The 17,493-nt window shown below is 50.9% G+C and overlaps 1 protein-coding gene across 1 annotated transcript in view; it reads left to right on the top strand.

The window, feature by feature from the left end:
* PRSS56 (serine protease 56) overlaps positions 1–17,493 on the top strand; it is a 135,861-nt gene that overhangs the window by 38,034 nt on the left and 80,334 nt on the right. The window contains exons 4-5 of the mRNA XM_069617542.1: positions 81–131; positions 1,408–1,594. Coding sequence (XP_069473643.1) covers positions 81–131; positions 1,408–1,594 — 238 coding nt within the window. The remainder of the gene's footprint in view (positions 1–80; positions 132–1,407; positions 1,595–17,493) is intronic.

Below are 17,493 nucleotides of genomic sequence, written 5' to 3'. Positions count from 1 at the left end.
TGCGAAGCCTTGTTGTGTGCCTGTGCAGACCTCTTATCTGTGGAAAATTAATGTGTTCCCCCCATTCCCTCTGCTTACAGGGTTAGAAAATGATATGGATTATCTGAACACAGCCACGGAGGAGGAGTCAGGTGAGCCCCCGGCCGGAGTGACCGGACATGCGTGGTGAGTCTACGTCTGGGGTAAGCCTTGCAGAGGGCTTTTAGCCAGTCGAGGGAATACTGTAAAGCACGGATCTGCAACCTGCTGCTCTTCAAAGGTTTTGAACTACAACACCCATGACCCCTTGGCAATGTTTGATGGGAATTGAGAGTCAAAGATTTCAGATCCCTGCAAAGATTTAAACATGACCTTAACCAGACTGTATGGTTCAGCCCACACGGGGGCACATGAGCTTGGGCACCCTCCCAGAAAATGCTCTTTTTTTTTTTAGACGTGGCCCTGGAAATGTTTTTCAAAGTAGCCGTATATTACACTCTGTACGCAAGCCCAAGCCCACTAACTAGGGCTTTGGGTGGTCTGTAGAAGATGTGGGGGAGAGGTGGAAGAAAGAGGCAGGGTGCATGGGGGAGAGAGTAAGTGGAGCAGAAAACCAAGGGAACCACACAAACCAGGCCCATGGCAGAGAGGCCCACTGGCAACATCGAAACAGAAGAAGAAGAGGTGGTCGAGACAGACAGAAAGAGAGAAAGAGCGGCAAAGGGAGAAGGACAAAGAGAAGGAGAAATACTGGGAAAGATAGAAAGAAAAAAGGGACACGGGAGAGGAGGGAGGGAGGTGGTCCAGCCCACTTTTACCGAATGGCACCTTTGCCAAATTCGAGTTTGCTGCATTTCTTTTGCCAGTTTCTTTTACCACAAACAGTTGTATGATAATTTGGGGAAAAGGTATATAATGGGGTAAGGTGTTGGGTGGAAAGGAGAATACGGGGGTCAAATCCCACTGTTTGTTGTAAAAAAAAAGCAGCAAAACCAGCGACTTTTTTGGAGTGAAGTTGGTATTCAGTAAAAAAAATGTGGCAAAGGTTCATATAACCAGAGACTGAGTCTGGGAGTTCATGAGAGAGAGAGAGGAGGATAGGGTGAGAGAAAAGAGAGAGTGTGTGACAGATAAAAGAGAGAGAGAGAGAAAGAAAGGGAAAGAGAGAGCGAGTGAGAGAGAAAAGAGAGAGAGAGAGAGCGAGAGAGATAGAAAGTGGGGCGTGTGGAGAGAGAAAGAGAGGACGTTCTGGAAAGAGGAACCATCCAGAATGTTCTAGACTCCTGGATTTTCTGAATTCTACTGTCGTGTTCAGCCTTTCTCTTAGTTCGTAGTGTCTCCAAGCACTCTGAGTGGCTGCAAGGCAGCGTGTGGGACATACAATTGTTTGAAAACAAACTGTTGAACCAGGCTCGCTTGCCTTCACAGGAACCTGCGGCCGTCGGCTCGAACCAGCTAATGCCACTGTGGTGAAGGGCAAGATTGTGGGGGGCACGGCAGCGGGACCGGGTGCGTGGCCCTGGCTGGTGTCCATCCGCCTGAACGGGGAGCTGATGTGTGGCGGCGTGCTGGTGGGCCGCACCTGGGTGCTGACGGCGGCGCATTGCTTCACTGGGTGAGCCAGCAGCCATCTTGAATCATAAGCAGAGGGCGCAGGAAAGTTGAACTCCGCCCCTATTGATCACATGGTCACTCATTTAACAGATACTGCACGCTGAATATTTTCTAACATAAATAATATATGCTTAGGAAGTGGAGCAATGGCTGATCGAAAGAACCAGTTTTCTATGTGCGGGTACATTTCTCATGGGTCATGGTGAGGGCACTGGGGGGGTCTGTGTTGGGGAAAGGGGTGCCAGGTGTGGGTATCCCCCTGGGTTGCTACAGTTGAGGTCAGTCCTGGGTGTGAGGATGAGAGAGGCTGCTGGTAGGGTGACCAGATTTAAAAAGTAAAAAACCGGGACAAAGCAATTAACATAGAAGAAGGACTAACTCTTGAAAGTGCCTTTCAAGGCACTACACTTCAGTAGCATTTGGAGGAGAAGGGGGTTTAAGTGTTACTGTTGAAAAGAAACACATATTATAATTAATCACAAAGACTATTTTAAGCTGTAAAATGCAGTGTTTCTTCTGTGTGAGATTATGCATTCCTGCCTGCCAGCTGTGAAGACCGACTACCAAAAACCCGAGACCACTGCAGTTTCCAATGGGAACATAATCTTGAAAAAGGGGGACAGAGCAGCAAGTATGGGGCCAGATCAGGCAAAACCAGGAATAGCTGCTGCAGGGATGGGGGCGTAGATCATGGTGTTGGTGTGAGCGGCGGTGGAGAGGAACTGCAGGCCTATACAATGCAGTATGTTTGTGGGGGGCAATGCAAGATGGAAAGAAGATGGATGAGTAGGTTAGTGATGGACGGCTCCCCTCTATCCTCTTCCTCCTATGCCGTTCCTTATCTCACCCAATCAGTGGCTGGATGCCACACAACTGATTGAATGTGGGCTCAGGCAAAATTGCTGATCATTGGGGCTTGTTAGGATTTCCGGAGGTACCACCAAACGCAATTACCATTACCGCCACTTTCAATCAGGCAAAATCCACCCGATTATCAGTGGCAAAATGGCATTGGAAATCCTCCAGATTCCGGCACTAAGGAGGAGGAAAAACCTCCAGTCAGTTGCCCGAGGCGTCTGCTCCAGACTACTGCCAAATTTGGAGTGTGGCCATTCTTGTCCTGACATTTGTTGACCACACCATCATACTCATAATGAGCCCCTACGTTTGACAGTCAGTCCCACCTATGGACTCGCTTCCTTCTTCTTTCAGTGGGTAATCCCGGGCCACCCCCACACCGCCATCTTCCAGTTCCCCTCTTTTCATTTGTAGTGCTCGTGCCCAGGACTTGAAGCTTGTATGTATGTACGTATGCATGTATGTATGTATGTATGTATGTATTTATTTATTTATTTATTTATTTATTTATTTATTTATTTATGTATTCATTCATTCATTTATTTATTTATTTATTTATTGTGTTGTATCGCCACAACGTGTGGTCTAATTCAGAGTGTGCAGGCTGAAAACAGGCGAGGGGAGGGAAGGAAAACAAAGTTGAGGGTATCTGACTTAACAAGGCCAGGTGCATGGGCATAATTTTAGGGGGGGACTGGGTTGTTTGTCCCCCCAACTTTCATGGCACACCATTTTGACCATACTGGGGCACCTTTTCTTCAGATGTCATGTCCCCCCACCCCCAACATTTTCAGAAAAGTTACTCCACTAGCTAGGTGCATGGAGCTGGGGCGCACATGTCTTCAGGCCGCTTTATAAACACTCATAGCTCCATACAGAAATGGGAAGAAAGGCAGAGGGGCGATGAAGAAACAAGCCTAGAGCCTCACACTCCTGGTTCATCGGGAATTCAGGGAAAGAACACAGTTCTCCGGGTCCTGAGATCCCAACTCAGCCAGTGGTGTGAGTGACCGAGTTTGGGCTGCATGGGGTGAGTGACTGCGCAAGAGCACACCGCTTATTCCCGGCTCCTCAGTAATTACCTCACACACAGGCTGTCCCGGGCAAGCAGCTTCCATTCATGTCTGGAAAGGCCCCAAAAGTAACCCAAATATCCAGGGAGACCGGGCTTTCCATGTCACTGTACGGGCTTTGCCCAGAGGAATCATACATGACGGCTGCCGTGTCCAAGCACAGCGTGTGGCATTCGCATGGCCTCCTCTGGAATCCAGCAGCTTTAAGATGTTGGCAAAGATGCTCCCGTGTGTGACAGAGGGATCATATGGGGTGGTGAGAACGTGATTATACTTTCTGTCACCCCCGTACAACTACCTTTGTATCGCCCAGAGTGCTAAAATGGGTGTTAATCAATGCACATGGTTTTAACGCCCACTTTAGCACCCCGGGCCCTTTTATAATCAGGCAGAGCTGTTTGTGTGCACCTTGCCCTGTCTTTAAATTCTATTCACAGACCTGACGGCTCTTCAACATGTATGCGTGACTTTTGCATAGACAGCTTTTAAAGACAGTCTTGAGTAAATAACCACGGATTCACACATTTCATCAGTCTAAGAAGGAGGAAAGGCCAGCCATGCCTGGTGGGGTTTGGACCTAAGATCATCCGTTCGCACTTAGATTTGTACAGCATTAACCCACTGAGCTAGATTGTAGAATTGCCTATAGGTGGGTAATCCTGGCATTGTGCATGCGCCTGGTACTCAGCCAACGCGTCCACCCAGCTGCTCCATAGCGCAGCAGGCATAGCGGGGAGGTCCCCATTGGACACCCCCACCTCCTTTGGTCAGTATTATAACACAATGACATGAATAAATGAATACACAGACAACTGTATTAAAGTTCTTTGGAAAAACACAAGGTCACAGTTTATTTGGAGCAAGACAACTTGGGACGGTCCCAGCCACATTACAAACAGTCAGATACGGGTGACACTGTCACCTCTTTAGCCACTGGCCAAACTGACAACACTGCTGGTTATTCCAGCAACACTGGCACTGCCAGCCGGAACCAGGGGCACTGACCAGGAAGATTGTTGGCCTAAAGCCCTAAGGAAGGGAGTCAGTGCCCGTCGAGGGATCGGCTCGAGCCCGGCCAATCCCGAGCCACTGCAGCTGCAGCGTGAAGTCACTCATTGGCTAGGACCGCCCCGATACTCCGCCACGCTTTGATGGTGGCTGACGCTGCCATCAATGCCCCCAAACCCTAGGACCTTGCTTCTCTTTAAAAAATGTTTAGACATTTACATGATTACCATACTCACCATTGGTTTATCTGCGACCAGCCCTCTTTAGCTCGCCCAATATAGCCCTCAGGAAAATATTGTTGCCTTTATCCGATAGGTGGACCCCATCTGCCTCAAAATGGGAAGGCAAGGAGCTCAAACAGCAGTGCCCTACGTACCCCAGGCCCTCTGCCTTGGTGAATTTCGCAACACTTGTGTTGAGGCGCTTCCTGGATTTCTCCATGCCGGCCACAGAAATGGCGTCTCTCCACACTTGCCTTTGCACGACTTCTGACCAGAATATTTCCGTGCCTGCCAACTCGTGCGCCACTATGCGCAAAGTAACCTGTATTTGGGCGAGCAAGCGTCCGCGCCCTAACTTGGCCAGATCGTTGCCCCCAAATGAATCAATAACCACCTTTGTGTCTGCCTCCACTGGAGTCGCCAGTGAATTGCAGGCAGCAAGGAATTCCACCTCATGCCAGGCGTGCCCAGCCACACACACTCGGTACCCTTGAATCCCAGGTTGAGGCCGATCGTCCATTGCCTGGCCCTTCTCTCAGCGCGTGTCACAAATGAGTGGCCGATCAGCCACACTGCATCATCTGAGGGGAAAAACATACCATACCATAAATTCTTTGATCTGCCCGGATCCAAAAACACACAACTACCCAGCCCCGGTCCTTGAGTGCCCTTGGTGTCTAGTATTCTTCAGGGGATGCACTGTGCTGGGGGCGGACATACAATCAATAACGGCCCGACTCCCACCTCCCCACCTTCATGATCGCCCGGGGAGACATGCCCTGCTGAAAGGCTGTGGTAGCTGTGCCTATCCTGAAACTATGGGTGGACCATCCCTCCCCCTGAATTCCCAAGGCCCTCAAAGCCATTGTTAGCACCTTGCGAAATTGAAATACAGAAAGGGGAGAAGTGTCGGCGTGAGTTAGCAGGGGGCCAGCACTTGTAGAAGCGCGTACCTGTTCCTCAGCAGTCTGTTTCTCGCCCTGCAGATAAGAGATCACGCTCTTGAACTTACCATAACTTTGCTGGTATCTACATCTTACTCAGGGCGTGAGTGAGCGCTCAATCAACTCTGTGAGCGCCCTGTCCACACCACCAGCTGCCACCATTCCTTTTTGAACTGCGCTCCCTCCAGCTTGCCCTCCGGGTGGGCCTTCCGGAACTTGGACCACGGAAAGGGAGAAAGAGCGTCAGCAGCAATATTTGCAGTGCCCGGCACATGTCAAGCTCTAAATTCAATGTTGTGATACAGACACAATTCCACTAGTTTTCTGAGCAAGCTCAACATTGCTGGACACGATGCAGACTGTAAGTTAATGGCTTGTACTACCGCATTGTTGTCAGACCAAAAACGTACCCTCTTGTTGGCCAGAACCGTAGGTCATAACAACAATGCGACAACAATGGGGAACATCTCTAGGACCATTATGTTTTTTGTTCTGCCTTTCTTGTGCCACTGCTGCGGTCACTTCTGAGCACACCACTCAGGCCCTAGGATCACACCAAACCTTTGCTTCCTGCAGCATCTGAAAACATCTGTAGCTCAGCGCTGGTTTCCCACGGGGTTCGCCACATCTGCACCCCATTGAAGTTGTCTAAGAATCTGCACCACATCTTTAAGTCCTCTTTGAGGGCAGCGCTTAATCTAATGTGGTGTTGTTTCTGAACCACACCAGCTGTTGCGCTGGCCAGCTTTCGTGCAAAGACCCTCCCTGCTGGGATGACTTTGGCCGCAAAATTCAGCTTGCCCAGAAGTTGCTGCATTTTTTCCAGGGTGGTCCTGTCCTTTGACAAATTATTCACAATCTCAGCCTTCAGTCCATTTACGTTATCCTCTGGTAACCTGCAAGTGCCCTTAACAGTGTCTATCTCAATGCCAAGGAATGTTAGAACCCTACATGGACCCTCTGTTTTTCCAGGAGCTAAGGGAACCCCCATCTCTCCCATCAATTGTTGAAAAGCAGACATTGCACTTGCACAGTCATCGGACCCCTCCTTGCCCGTAAATAAAAAGTCGTCCAGATAATGAACCATTGCCCCCCGCTGCTCTCTTCTGCGTGTCGCCCATTCAAGGAACGTGCTGAATGTTTCGAAAAAGGAACAGGAAACTGAGCACCCCATGGGCATACATTTATCCACAAAGAAACCCTCCTTCCACTGGAATCCCAGCAAATGGAAGCTGACCGGATTCACTGGTAATAAGCGAAATGCAGATTCTATATCCACCTTGGCCATCAAAGCCCCTTTCCCCATATTGGCAACCACCAGCATAGCCTGATCAAAAGAAGCATAGTGAACAGAGCATATTTCAGGGCTCAACCAGTCGTTAACAGACTCTCCCTTTGGGTATGAAAGGTGGTGGATGAGCCTGTACTTACCCGTTTCTTTCTTGGGAACTATGCCTAGTGGTGACACAATGAAGTTGGGGAGGGCTGGGGCATCAAACGGTCCCGAAATTCTGCCTAGTTCCAGTTCTTTGTTCACTTTTCTATCGACTTCCCCCAGCAGATCCCTCGCTGAAGGTAAGTTCCTAGCAAAGCGGCAGGTCAGGGGTCCCTCGTAAGGAATAACAAATCCTTCCGTGAAACCCCGAAATAGCAAATCCCTTTCACGCTGTCTGGGGTAATGGTTTAGGTGTTCACCTAAAACTTGCAAATTGACTGGAGAGGGGCCCTTTGTAGACAAATCCCTGTCATAGTCGGTCCACCCAGTAGAACCGTACTCCTTTGCTTCCTGTACGATAGATTCCCTTTATTTCACCAAACCTGGTCCGTGCTCAGGATTCTTTTCCATCACTATTACTGACAGTATAGCGAACGCTTTCTCCCAGTTAGCGATGTTCTCCTCCGGATGATACTTCCGGTGCCTCTTATTGTTCTCCTCCGCACTTAACGTGACATTGGGACCGGCATCTTCTACTGCCAAAAGGCTAAATATGTCAATATTCTTCCGAACCCATATCTGCTCTCTAATGTCGTGGGGTATGTGCCATGCCAAGGATGACCTGCCCGACAACAAGGGGGCAACTGTCACAGGCTGCCCCGCTCCCAAAGGCGCAGCAGGTGGGGGAAGAAGGGGAGTGGGGGTGCTGATGCCTGGCCCCGGGGCTGTCGCGGGAGCGCTGGGTGCGGAAGCGGTGGGTAGATTGTTATTAGTAGTGCACACATTGGTACCCTCCCACACGCTCCTAGGCACTGGTAAGGTTGCCGCCGCCGCAGCAGGTGCCCCATTGCCCCTGACCAACAACAACAATTCTTCCAAAATCGTCCCAAACCTTTCATTCCCTACTGCACTGCTGACTAATGGTGTCACCTCTGAGTTCACAGCAGAAACCTGTAACAGGGGTGGTGCTATGGTAAACAATTGCGCTTGATTCACACTCATAACCCCTGGCGCCGCTATCGGTGGCAGGGCTGTAGCCCCCGGCCCAACTTGCGCCAGCTCGCTGGTAGTTTGCACCGCAGGCGCCACCTGCAACACTTCAGTTTTCTTACCCTTTTGCTGGCGTTTCCTTTTGGCAGGTAAGGGCTTCAGTGTGATTTCGCTGGGGGGCAGGGGGTATCCACCACGGGGGGTGGACAGATTTGGGCCTCTACCACCACTTGTTGGGGGGCGGTGGTTGCTTCTTGGCTAACACTTTCTTAGCCCAGCCTTTCCCTTACCTGTGCATCCTCTCTTGAAATAACGCCCAGATGGCCCCTTCGTCCTCCTCCTCATTTGAACCAGGGGTGTTGGGCACTTCTTCAATGGAGTGGAACAGGTCCTGCGAGTCCTCCACCGACGACATCCTATACACTCTTCTTTACTCTTCGAAAATTAGGCTTAAATTTCACTCAACCACTGCTTCTTTGCCTGACCAAGTCCTAAAGGCCGACCGATGCTGGAACTGCTGGGCGGTTCACACAAGGCGGGAGCTGCTGGGCAAAGAGACTGATGGCCAGCAGCTCCCGCCCTTATAAGTGTCCCCGAGGAGACCTGACCGGAAGCCAGGTCCCCCGGGGACGCCTCTTCTGCCTCGCTGAAGGGGGGAGGAAGAGGAGAGGCCTGACCAGCAACCGGAAGGGGGTGGCCAGAAGGGACAGCCCGCTATGTAGGCTGTCCCTCTAGCGCCCCCTGCGGGGGCCGGTCAGCCTCTGTACCATGACTGGGCAGAGCAAGATCAGAACCGATTAACAGCCTGGCATGAGCGTGAAATGGAGATGCGAACGGCTGCCCGGGCACCACAACACAAATGCCAATCTGTGAAAGTTCTACACATTCCCCTCCAGCCGTAGCAGTGAATATGGTACAGCGCCTTGAAGGGCTGGATCAGCAGAACGCTTCTGTGCGCTTTGTCTGGTCTGTGCCACAGTGTAATGGACCGATTCTGTTTCTTTATCTCTCGTGCACAATCAGCCAATGTGCCAGTGTGTTTCCGTGCATGTGCGCACTTCACAGCCCTTCCCATCTACTGCACGTATAGGCTTCGAAGCGCTTTAGGTAAAGGCCATCCTGATAACCCAATGAAAAAGGTCCGAATTCATGAACTTCTGAAAGATGAAAGGGCGAGCAGCCTTGAGGTGAAATCTTCTAGATGTCACAGGACTAGGTGAAACGACCCCCGCCTCTTACACCCGAGCTTCGCCCTTGCCTTACATCACCCCTAAACCGCACAGATAATTGCTTTAAAGTAGCGATGGCTACTTCCGCCTTCATTATTTAGTAACTCTGTAAACAGTGCGTGAACACAGTCTTCGGCAACACGTGCTTATCTCACTGAGCTATGTGGCTTGTGTTTGCATGAGCTGTGTAGATGTGGCTGGCCAGTGGCCAGGCACTTGTTTACAGGGATGATTGAATGAAACCTTCCATAATGCCCACTCCTGATCTTGTATGGTCACTCCTGATCTTGCACGGCCACCCCTGATCTCGCTAACAGCCGATTCTTGCATTGCCTCCTCTGAGTGAAGCAGCCCCTGGTTTGATTGGGAGGGGCGAATGCAGGAGCCAGGTACCCTAATCAGTACAGGGACAGCTGTGGAGCCTTCGGTTCCAGCCCGTCAATTAGTTTAATTAAGGCCAGTCTTCCCTGCATGGGAGCACCAACCTTCTTTCCAGTCCGTGGCTAAAACATATCTGGCCCTGACCTGCCTCATACTTGCATGGCGGTTAGTCTGCAGCCACAGCAGGTGAGGACAGGCCGGTTCGTTCGAAAGGCTGCTTGGTGTATATTTATAAAGCGCTTAAGCCCGCCTTAGGGGTCAAAGCGCTATGTAAAACATAACAATAAAGAGAAACCAAGCCAGTGAGCGGTATGGAGAGTGTCAGTAGCAAGCAGAGCCTATGAGGACAAGCCGGTTCCTCTGAAAGGCTGCTAGGTATGTATTTAGTTATTTATAAAGCGCCTAAGCTTAGGTGTCAGAACGCTACACATGTGAAACATAACAGCAAGCAGAAACCAAGCAAGAGGCAGATGTGGAAAGTGGCAGTCGCAAGCAGAGCATATGAGGATAGGCTGGTTCCTCTGAAAGGCTGTTAGGTACATAGTTATTTATAAAGCGCCTTAGCTTAGGTGTTACAGCGCTACACGTGTGAAACATAACAATGGGGAGAAACCAAGCAAGAGAGGGGTGTGGAGAGTGGCCGTCGCATCTGCGCATGGGCCTTTCGGTCTCCCGACTGGAGTAGTCGAGGACGTGTGTAGAGTCCGTTCCTCAGATGGGAACTAGATCCGGGCGGAGCGGTGTCTGGGAGGAGGGTGCTGGGCTTGAGGAGGCGGAGCGGTCTCTCTAGGCGGGTGCAGGGGGAGAGTGTGCCTGGAGGAGGAGGTAAGGATGGCAAAGGGGGGTGGGAAGGCTGATAAGAAAGGAGGGGTGGAGGAAGGGGAGAAGAGGGAGAAGACGCAGTCTGTGAAACCTGCACCTGTGGAGGGGGGGAAGGGGGAAAGTGAGGGACTGCATCGCAGCAGATCTCCACTGAGGAATGATGGAGGGGGGCTGGTCAGGAACATCTCAGGGTCAGGGATCCAGGAAAAGTGCATTTTGGAGGGGCTGGGGGCCTCCGGGAGCGGTGTGTCTGGGGAGGAGCAGATGCAGTATGAAAGTGTGTGGAAGCTGGTATTGAAGCCTGAAAGTCGGGTGAAGACATTTCAGGGAGATAATCCGATGGTGATTGCTGAATGGGTGAAAGAGGCTGTGGGGGATGTCACTCGGGTGCAAGTGGTGGCTGGGGGCCGGTTGTTGGTGGAGGGGACGGATGCTGGCAGTAAGGCTAAGATTCTGGAGGTGGGTTGTCTGGGTAGACATGCGATGCGAGTGTTTGATCAAAGTGGTGTGTCGTGTAAGGGGGTGTTGTATGGAGTGCCGGTGTCCGTGAATATGTCTGAGGTGGAGGAGCAGCTGGCGGATGTGGGGGTAGTGGAGGCGTGGAGGCTGGGGAGGAGAGATGCACAAGGGGATGTGGTGTCAACGACTGTGGCAGTGAGGTTTGCGAGAGCGGAGTGTCCGGAGGTAGTAGTGTTGGGTTACCAGAGGTTCCGTGTGAAAGCTTTTGTAGCGTTGCCTTTGAGATGTTACAAGTGTCAGCAGTTCGGACATGTGGTGAGAGTATGCAGGAATGAGAGGCACTGTGGGAGGTGTGGTGGAGATCATGATATTAAGGAATGCAAGGGGGAGACCCCGGAGAAGTGTGTGAATTGTGGAGGGGGGCACTCTACAGCATTTAGGGGGTGTGAGAGTCATAGGGTGGCAAGAGAGGTGGTGCATGTGAGGGCGGCAGAAGGTTTGTCATATGCGGAGGTTGTGGCAAAGGTGAAACCGGTACGAGTAGTGAACGAGGTGTGTGGGTGAGAGTCGGTGGTGGATGAGGCTGCGGGAAGGAAGAGAGTGGTGGGAGAGGTGAAAGGCGTAGAAATGATGGTTGTCCCGATAACTGAGTTTGTGTGCTTTATAGTTAGTGTGCTGGAGCTGGTTCAGGGGAATTTGTCAGTCAGTGTGTCAGATATTACGAAAGGAGTGGTGGAAGCAGGGAGAAGGTTTTTGAATGTTGTGGATGTGTTGGAACTTGATGTGTTTAAGAAGGTTGCCAAAGTGCGGAAACAGAGTGTGGTGTCGGCCTGAGAATTTTGCAGTGGAATGCGAGGAGCTTGTTGAGGAATGGGCAGGAGTTGAAAGCGGTGTTGTGTGGGGAATTGAATGTTGATGTGGTTTGTATTCAGGAAACGTGGTTAAGGGGTGATCTGAGGTTTGTGATTCCGGGTTTTGAGTTGTTTCGTAAGGATAGGATGGAGGGGAGAGGGGGCGGTGTAGCTCTGGCAGTTCGGAAGGGGTTGGTTGCAAGGGAGATTGTGGTAGATGGAACTGTGGAGGTTATCGGGGCGGGGATTTGGGTAGGGGGATCAGAGGTTTTGGTGTTGAATTATTATAATCTGTGTGAGGTGGTGGAGGTGGATGTGCTGTCTGGAGTGATAAGGGGACATGTGGGACCTTGTGTTTTATGTGACGATTTCAACAGTGCCAATACGTTGTGGGGTAGTGATCGGACGGATGTGAATGGGGAACTGTTGGAGGGTATGGCGGATGAATTGAGTCTGTTTTTGCTGAATGACGGTTCGGGCACGCGGTTGGATGTGAGGACTGGGAAGTTGTCGTGTTTAGATCTGACCTGGGTGTCTGCTGCGATTGCGGGTGAATGTGACTGGATGGTGCGTGAGGATGGGGATATGGGGAGTGATCATTCTGGCATTTTGGTGACTGTGAGGGGTGAGGTAGGGGTCAGATCTCGGATGCTTGGGAGTCGATTGAATTTTAGGAAGGCTGATTTGAAGTTGTATAAAAGATTATGTCAGGAATTGATTGTTCCTCGAGATAGAGATGGGGGGGTGGATTAATGGAATGAGCATTTGATGCAGGGAATGAGAGCGACGTGGGTGGCAGCAGTTCCGGAGGTTGAGAAGCGGAAGGGTGGGAAGGTGGAGTTTCCTTGGTGGTCGGTGGAATGTTCACGGGCTGTGGCAGCGCGTAAGAAGGCGAGGGCCAGGGCGGTAAGAATGGGAAGGTTGGAGGATTTGTTGGCATATAAGAAGGCGAAGGCGGTGGTACAGAGGGTGAGTAGGGAAAGAAAGCGCAGAGATTGGAGGGGCTATTGTGGGTCTCTGGGGAGTAATTCTGGTGTGGGTGAGGTTTGGATGCAGTTCTAGCGGATGTCTGGGTTGATGAGGCCTCAGGGTGGTGTGTCTGTGTTGTTGAAAGGGGTGGAGGTGGTCAGTGAAGATGGGGAAAAGGCGAATTTGTTGGGGGAGCATTTTGCAGGAGTGCACAGTTCAGAGAACTTTCCAGAGGCGGTGAGACTAAGTATGGGAGTGGTTGAGGAGGAGAAGCGGGAGTTGTTGGCGAATGTTGGGCCTTGGGAAGAGCAGTATGAGGTTCCGTTTTCTATGGTGGAGTTGGATGGGGCGATTCGGAAAGGGAAGTGGTCAAGTCCGGGGGTAGATGGTGTCATGTATGTATTTTTGGAGAAGTTGCCAGTGGAATGTAAGTTGGAGGTATTGGCGCTGTTCAATGAGATCTGGAAGAGTGGAGTTTTGCCGAAGTTGTGGAAGAGAGCGATTGTGGAGGCGATTTTGAAGAGTGGCAAGGTTCCTACGGAGTGTAATTCGTATAGGCCGATTGCGCTGACTGTTGTGATGTGTAAGGCTATGGAACGGATGGTGGTTGAGCGATTGGGGTTTTATTTGGAGTCGAATGGGCGTTTGAGTGATTTCCAGAGTGGGTTTAGGAGGAATCGTTCAGTGGCTGATCCGTTAGTAAGGTTGGTGACTGGTGTGGAGGAGGCGTTGTGTGATGGGGAGTTGGTGGGGGCGTTCTTTTTGGATTTGGAGAAAGCGTATGATATGGTGTGGAAGAGAGGGTTGTTAGTGAGACTCTTGGAGATGGGTGTGAAGGGGAGGATGTTTCGGTGGATTAGGGCGTTTTTGGCTGATAGGACCTTTCAGGTGAGAGTGAGAGGGTTGCTGTCTGAGGTTTGGAAGATGGAGAATGGGAAGCCGCAGGGGAGTGTGATTAGTGTGATGCTGTTTAATGTGATGGTGGATGGGTTGATTCGGGCTTTGGCAGGAATTGGGTGTCAGGTGGATTTCTTCGCAGATGATGGTGTGGTATGGGTAAGAGGGCAGAGTTTGTTGTTGGTGCAGAGTCGGCTGCAAGCTGGGATAATGCATATGGAGGAGTGGTGTGGGAAATGGGGCTTTTTGGTGTCTGTGGATAAAAGTGTGAGTATGGTTTTCTCAAGGAAAAGAGTGCAGCAAGGGTTGGACTTGGTTTTGAAAGGTGTGAGGGTGAAGAGCGTGGAAGAGTTTCGGTACTTGGGGGTGATTCTGGATAGAAAGTTGAATTGGAATGTGCAAGTGGATGGTGTGGTGGATAAGTGTAAACGTAGATTGAATTTGTTGCGGGCGGTGACTGGGAAAGAGTGGGGTGCGCAGCAGAAGTGTTTACGAATGTTGTATAAGGAGTTGATTTTAAGTGTGATGGATTTTGGATGCCAGGTGTCAGTGGGTTTCACGGCGAGTCGGAAGTTGCGGTTGGATAGGGTGCAGGCGAGGGCATTGAGGGTGAGTTTCGGGTGTGATGAGGTCCTCTCCAGTGAATGCGGTTCAGGTGCTTGTGGGAGAGATGCCGTTGGGGTTGAGGAGGGATGAGTTGAATATGAGATGGTGGGTGAAGTGCAGTGCGAAGAGTGTGGCTCATCCGGTGCGTGAATGTTTGAAGTATAATTGGAGGTTTGACTATTATAGGGACCAGTGGAGGAGGAAGGGGGGCACTTTTGGGTTTCACATGTGGGAGAAAGGGGTGCAGTGGGGTGTGGGCGATTTGATGACTGTGACGGATACAGATTTGGAGAGATGGCCCAGGTGGATGATGGGGTCTCCAAAGGTGTGTTTGGAGTTGGCGAATGTGGTGTAGAAGAAGAGAGGATTGCGGGGTGAGATCAAAGCTTTGGGTCAGGCGTATGTGGCAGGAAAGGAAGGACGCAAGGTGTTCACGGATGGTTCGAAGGATCCTGTGTCTGGGAGAGTGGGTATGGCGTATTATCTGGAAAGCACTGGGGAGTATAAAGTGGGACGATTGACGAATGATGTGTCGACTTGTACGGCTGAGTTGGTGGCGATTGCATTGGCGATTAATAGGGTGTGCGAGTTGGGGTTAGAGAAGGTGGTGATGTTTTCAGATTCATTGAGTGGGTTGCAGGCGATTGTGGCAGGGGATGGTGATAGGAAGGATGTGATTATGGACATCAGGAGGAAGATTGATCGGTGTGTGCGTGGGGGAATGGATTTGGAGTTGGCGTGGGTTCCCAGTCACAGTGGCATTTTGGGTAATGAGTTGGTGGATCGGGCGGCGGGTGAGGGTATGAGAAGGGGAGCGACTGATGTGAGGCTGCCTTTGAGTGTGGATGAGGTAAATGCTGTGGTGGTGAGACGGGTCATGGAAGAGTGGCAGGAGAGGTGGGTGAGTGGGGTGAAGGGCAGGTGGATGTTCGGTGTTCGTGGGAAAGTGTCGGTGAAGGTGGATGCGGGGAGCCTGGAATGGAGGCGGGGGAGGAGGTGATGCTGAATCGGTTAAGGATAGGACATGTGGGGCTGAATGACTGTCTGTTTCGAGTAGGGAAGCGTGAGTCGAGGGATTGTGCGGTGTGTGGGGTGCCTGAGACTGTGGGACATTTTCTGCTTAGGTGTGAGAGACATGTTGAGGAGAGAGAATTGATGAGGGTTCGGTTGTCTGCGCTGGGTGTGGCTGAGCTGAGTGGGAAGGCTTTGCTGGGAGGTGACGGGGTGAGAGGCAGGAGAAGGAACAGTGTGATGTTGGATTTTGTGAGGCAGACTGGGCGGTGGGAGGAGTTGTGAGATTATGGGAGCTAAGTACTGATTGGTGGGTCTTGTGCACATCATCCTTTAGGGTGGGGAAGCGCCTGCGTGGGTCCGCCCACTCACCCGATAATTAAGAAGAAGAAGACTGGAGTAGTCTGCGGAAAGTCACAGGAGCTCTTCGGGCAGGGAGAAGCCTCACCCAGTGGCCCGCGTGTGCAGCTGCAGCTGAAAGGGCACACACGGGCCGCGTGCCAGCAGCAGCCCAGTGACACCAGCCTGCCACATTCCCGGCAATCTCCCACGCGCCTCAAAGCTCTCAGCCTGTGAATGCATCCTGTGCACTTGAACTGAACCTGGGTTTAGGATAGCTCGGTGGGTTGAGCACCTCCCCCTGTTCTCGGATCTGTACGCAGCAGGTGCCAGTGGTTGTACGATAGGTACACACCACCGGCTCACATTCAGAGCCCATTCGATTTACAAACGGACCGACTCGGCCTTTCTTTCTTCGGAGTTCAGAAAACATGAAACAAATAGCGTTGACAGGAGCAAGAGTAACACTTATAGTTTGAATCCCGCCCGGTGTAGGTCACCTTATAGATGGCAGGAGGGTGGCGGTGGTGTATTAAGTCCGATGGAGCTGTGTAAGGTGTAACGCGGGTGTAACATTGACCCAGGCTACCTTATTCATCAATAGACTACGCACGTATTTTATGTTTCGGTCAGTTCTTTCTTTGTCCACTGCCTCCCTCTAGCGGAAAAGTGGAATACTGCACGCGAACGCGCAAAGGCATTTTCTTCGTGTAAAGACACTGCACACATTTCAAATGATTTTGTTGAAGGTTTGAACGTTTTGCAGTTTGAGATCATGTTATATAGCAGGAAAGTCAAGCAAGATGTAATGGCAGCAAACTATTTTTTGATTAAAATGAAGGACGTAGTCTGGCGGCTAAAATCCTCTTTTGTAATCCGTCGTCCTTGGAAACTAGCCCCAACTCGGACTCATATCACGAGCTCTTACATGTAAATATGTTTTGGTTGAATGGAATAAATAGCATAAGTACACGGTACCCTCGTCCTAATGTGCCACTTTGTATTATTTTGCATGCACTGTCAGGATTTCTCAGCGTCCCAGAGTCTCCCAACTCTTTCCTTCTTGCTCGAGGTTGTGAGTATCTAGTTGGTTTCTCACTGTCTTTCACAATTCATATGGCTTCTCAGATTGACCAACTTTCAGGTTTTCCCAGAACCCGTATTGATTTATTTGTACATTTAAAGCAGCGCACAAAACCCTGAGACATCTAGGCGCTAGTTACAGTTACAAGGTAAGGAGTGCATTCCACAGTGTGTGGCACTGAGCATGAAGGTTACAACAAAGAGTCGATTGTGATTGCACAATCTGGCAAAGCCTCACCTCATGGTACGGGGGCTACATCAGGTGTACAGGTACAGCCCTATTCGGGAATTGGGATGTACTGGGAATGCCACATCCACTATACTGGGGGCTACATCGGCAATGGCAGGTAAGAAGTCCAAGGGCAATGGGTTTAGAGCACAATTCAATACAGTACAATGCTGGCGGTTTACATAAAGTCGTGTAGATGGTTAAAGACCAGACACTATTCAGGATACGATACATTGGATGAAATCGTGATGAGTGTCTCTGGGATACATAATACAACATGCCCTGCCTACTGGGTCAATCATGCTGGAGAGGCGGGGACACAGCAGGCGAAAGCAGGAACCAGGCATGTGGGGCGCAAACCGGAAAAAGCCACACCCAGTGGCCTGGGGGCTGCGTCGGTAGCGCTGGCTAAGAGAGTCACTGATCAAAGGGATGGTGTTATGATTGCTATAAAAAGTTAGAAAGCGAACGCTTTGCAAACACCGAGCGAGGATT

Source organism: Ambystoma mexicanum, chromosome 10, assembly GCF_040938575.1.
Source record: "Ambystoma mexicanum isolate Mex_15411 chromosome 10, UKY_AmexF1_1, whole genome shotgun sequence".
Lineage (NCBI taxonomy): Eukaryota > Metazoa > Chordata > Amphibia > Caudata > Ambystomatidae > Ambystoma > Ambystoma mexicanum.
This window is presented reverse-complemented; position numbering and strand designations above follow the sequence as displayed.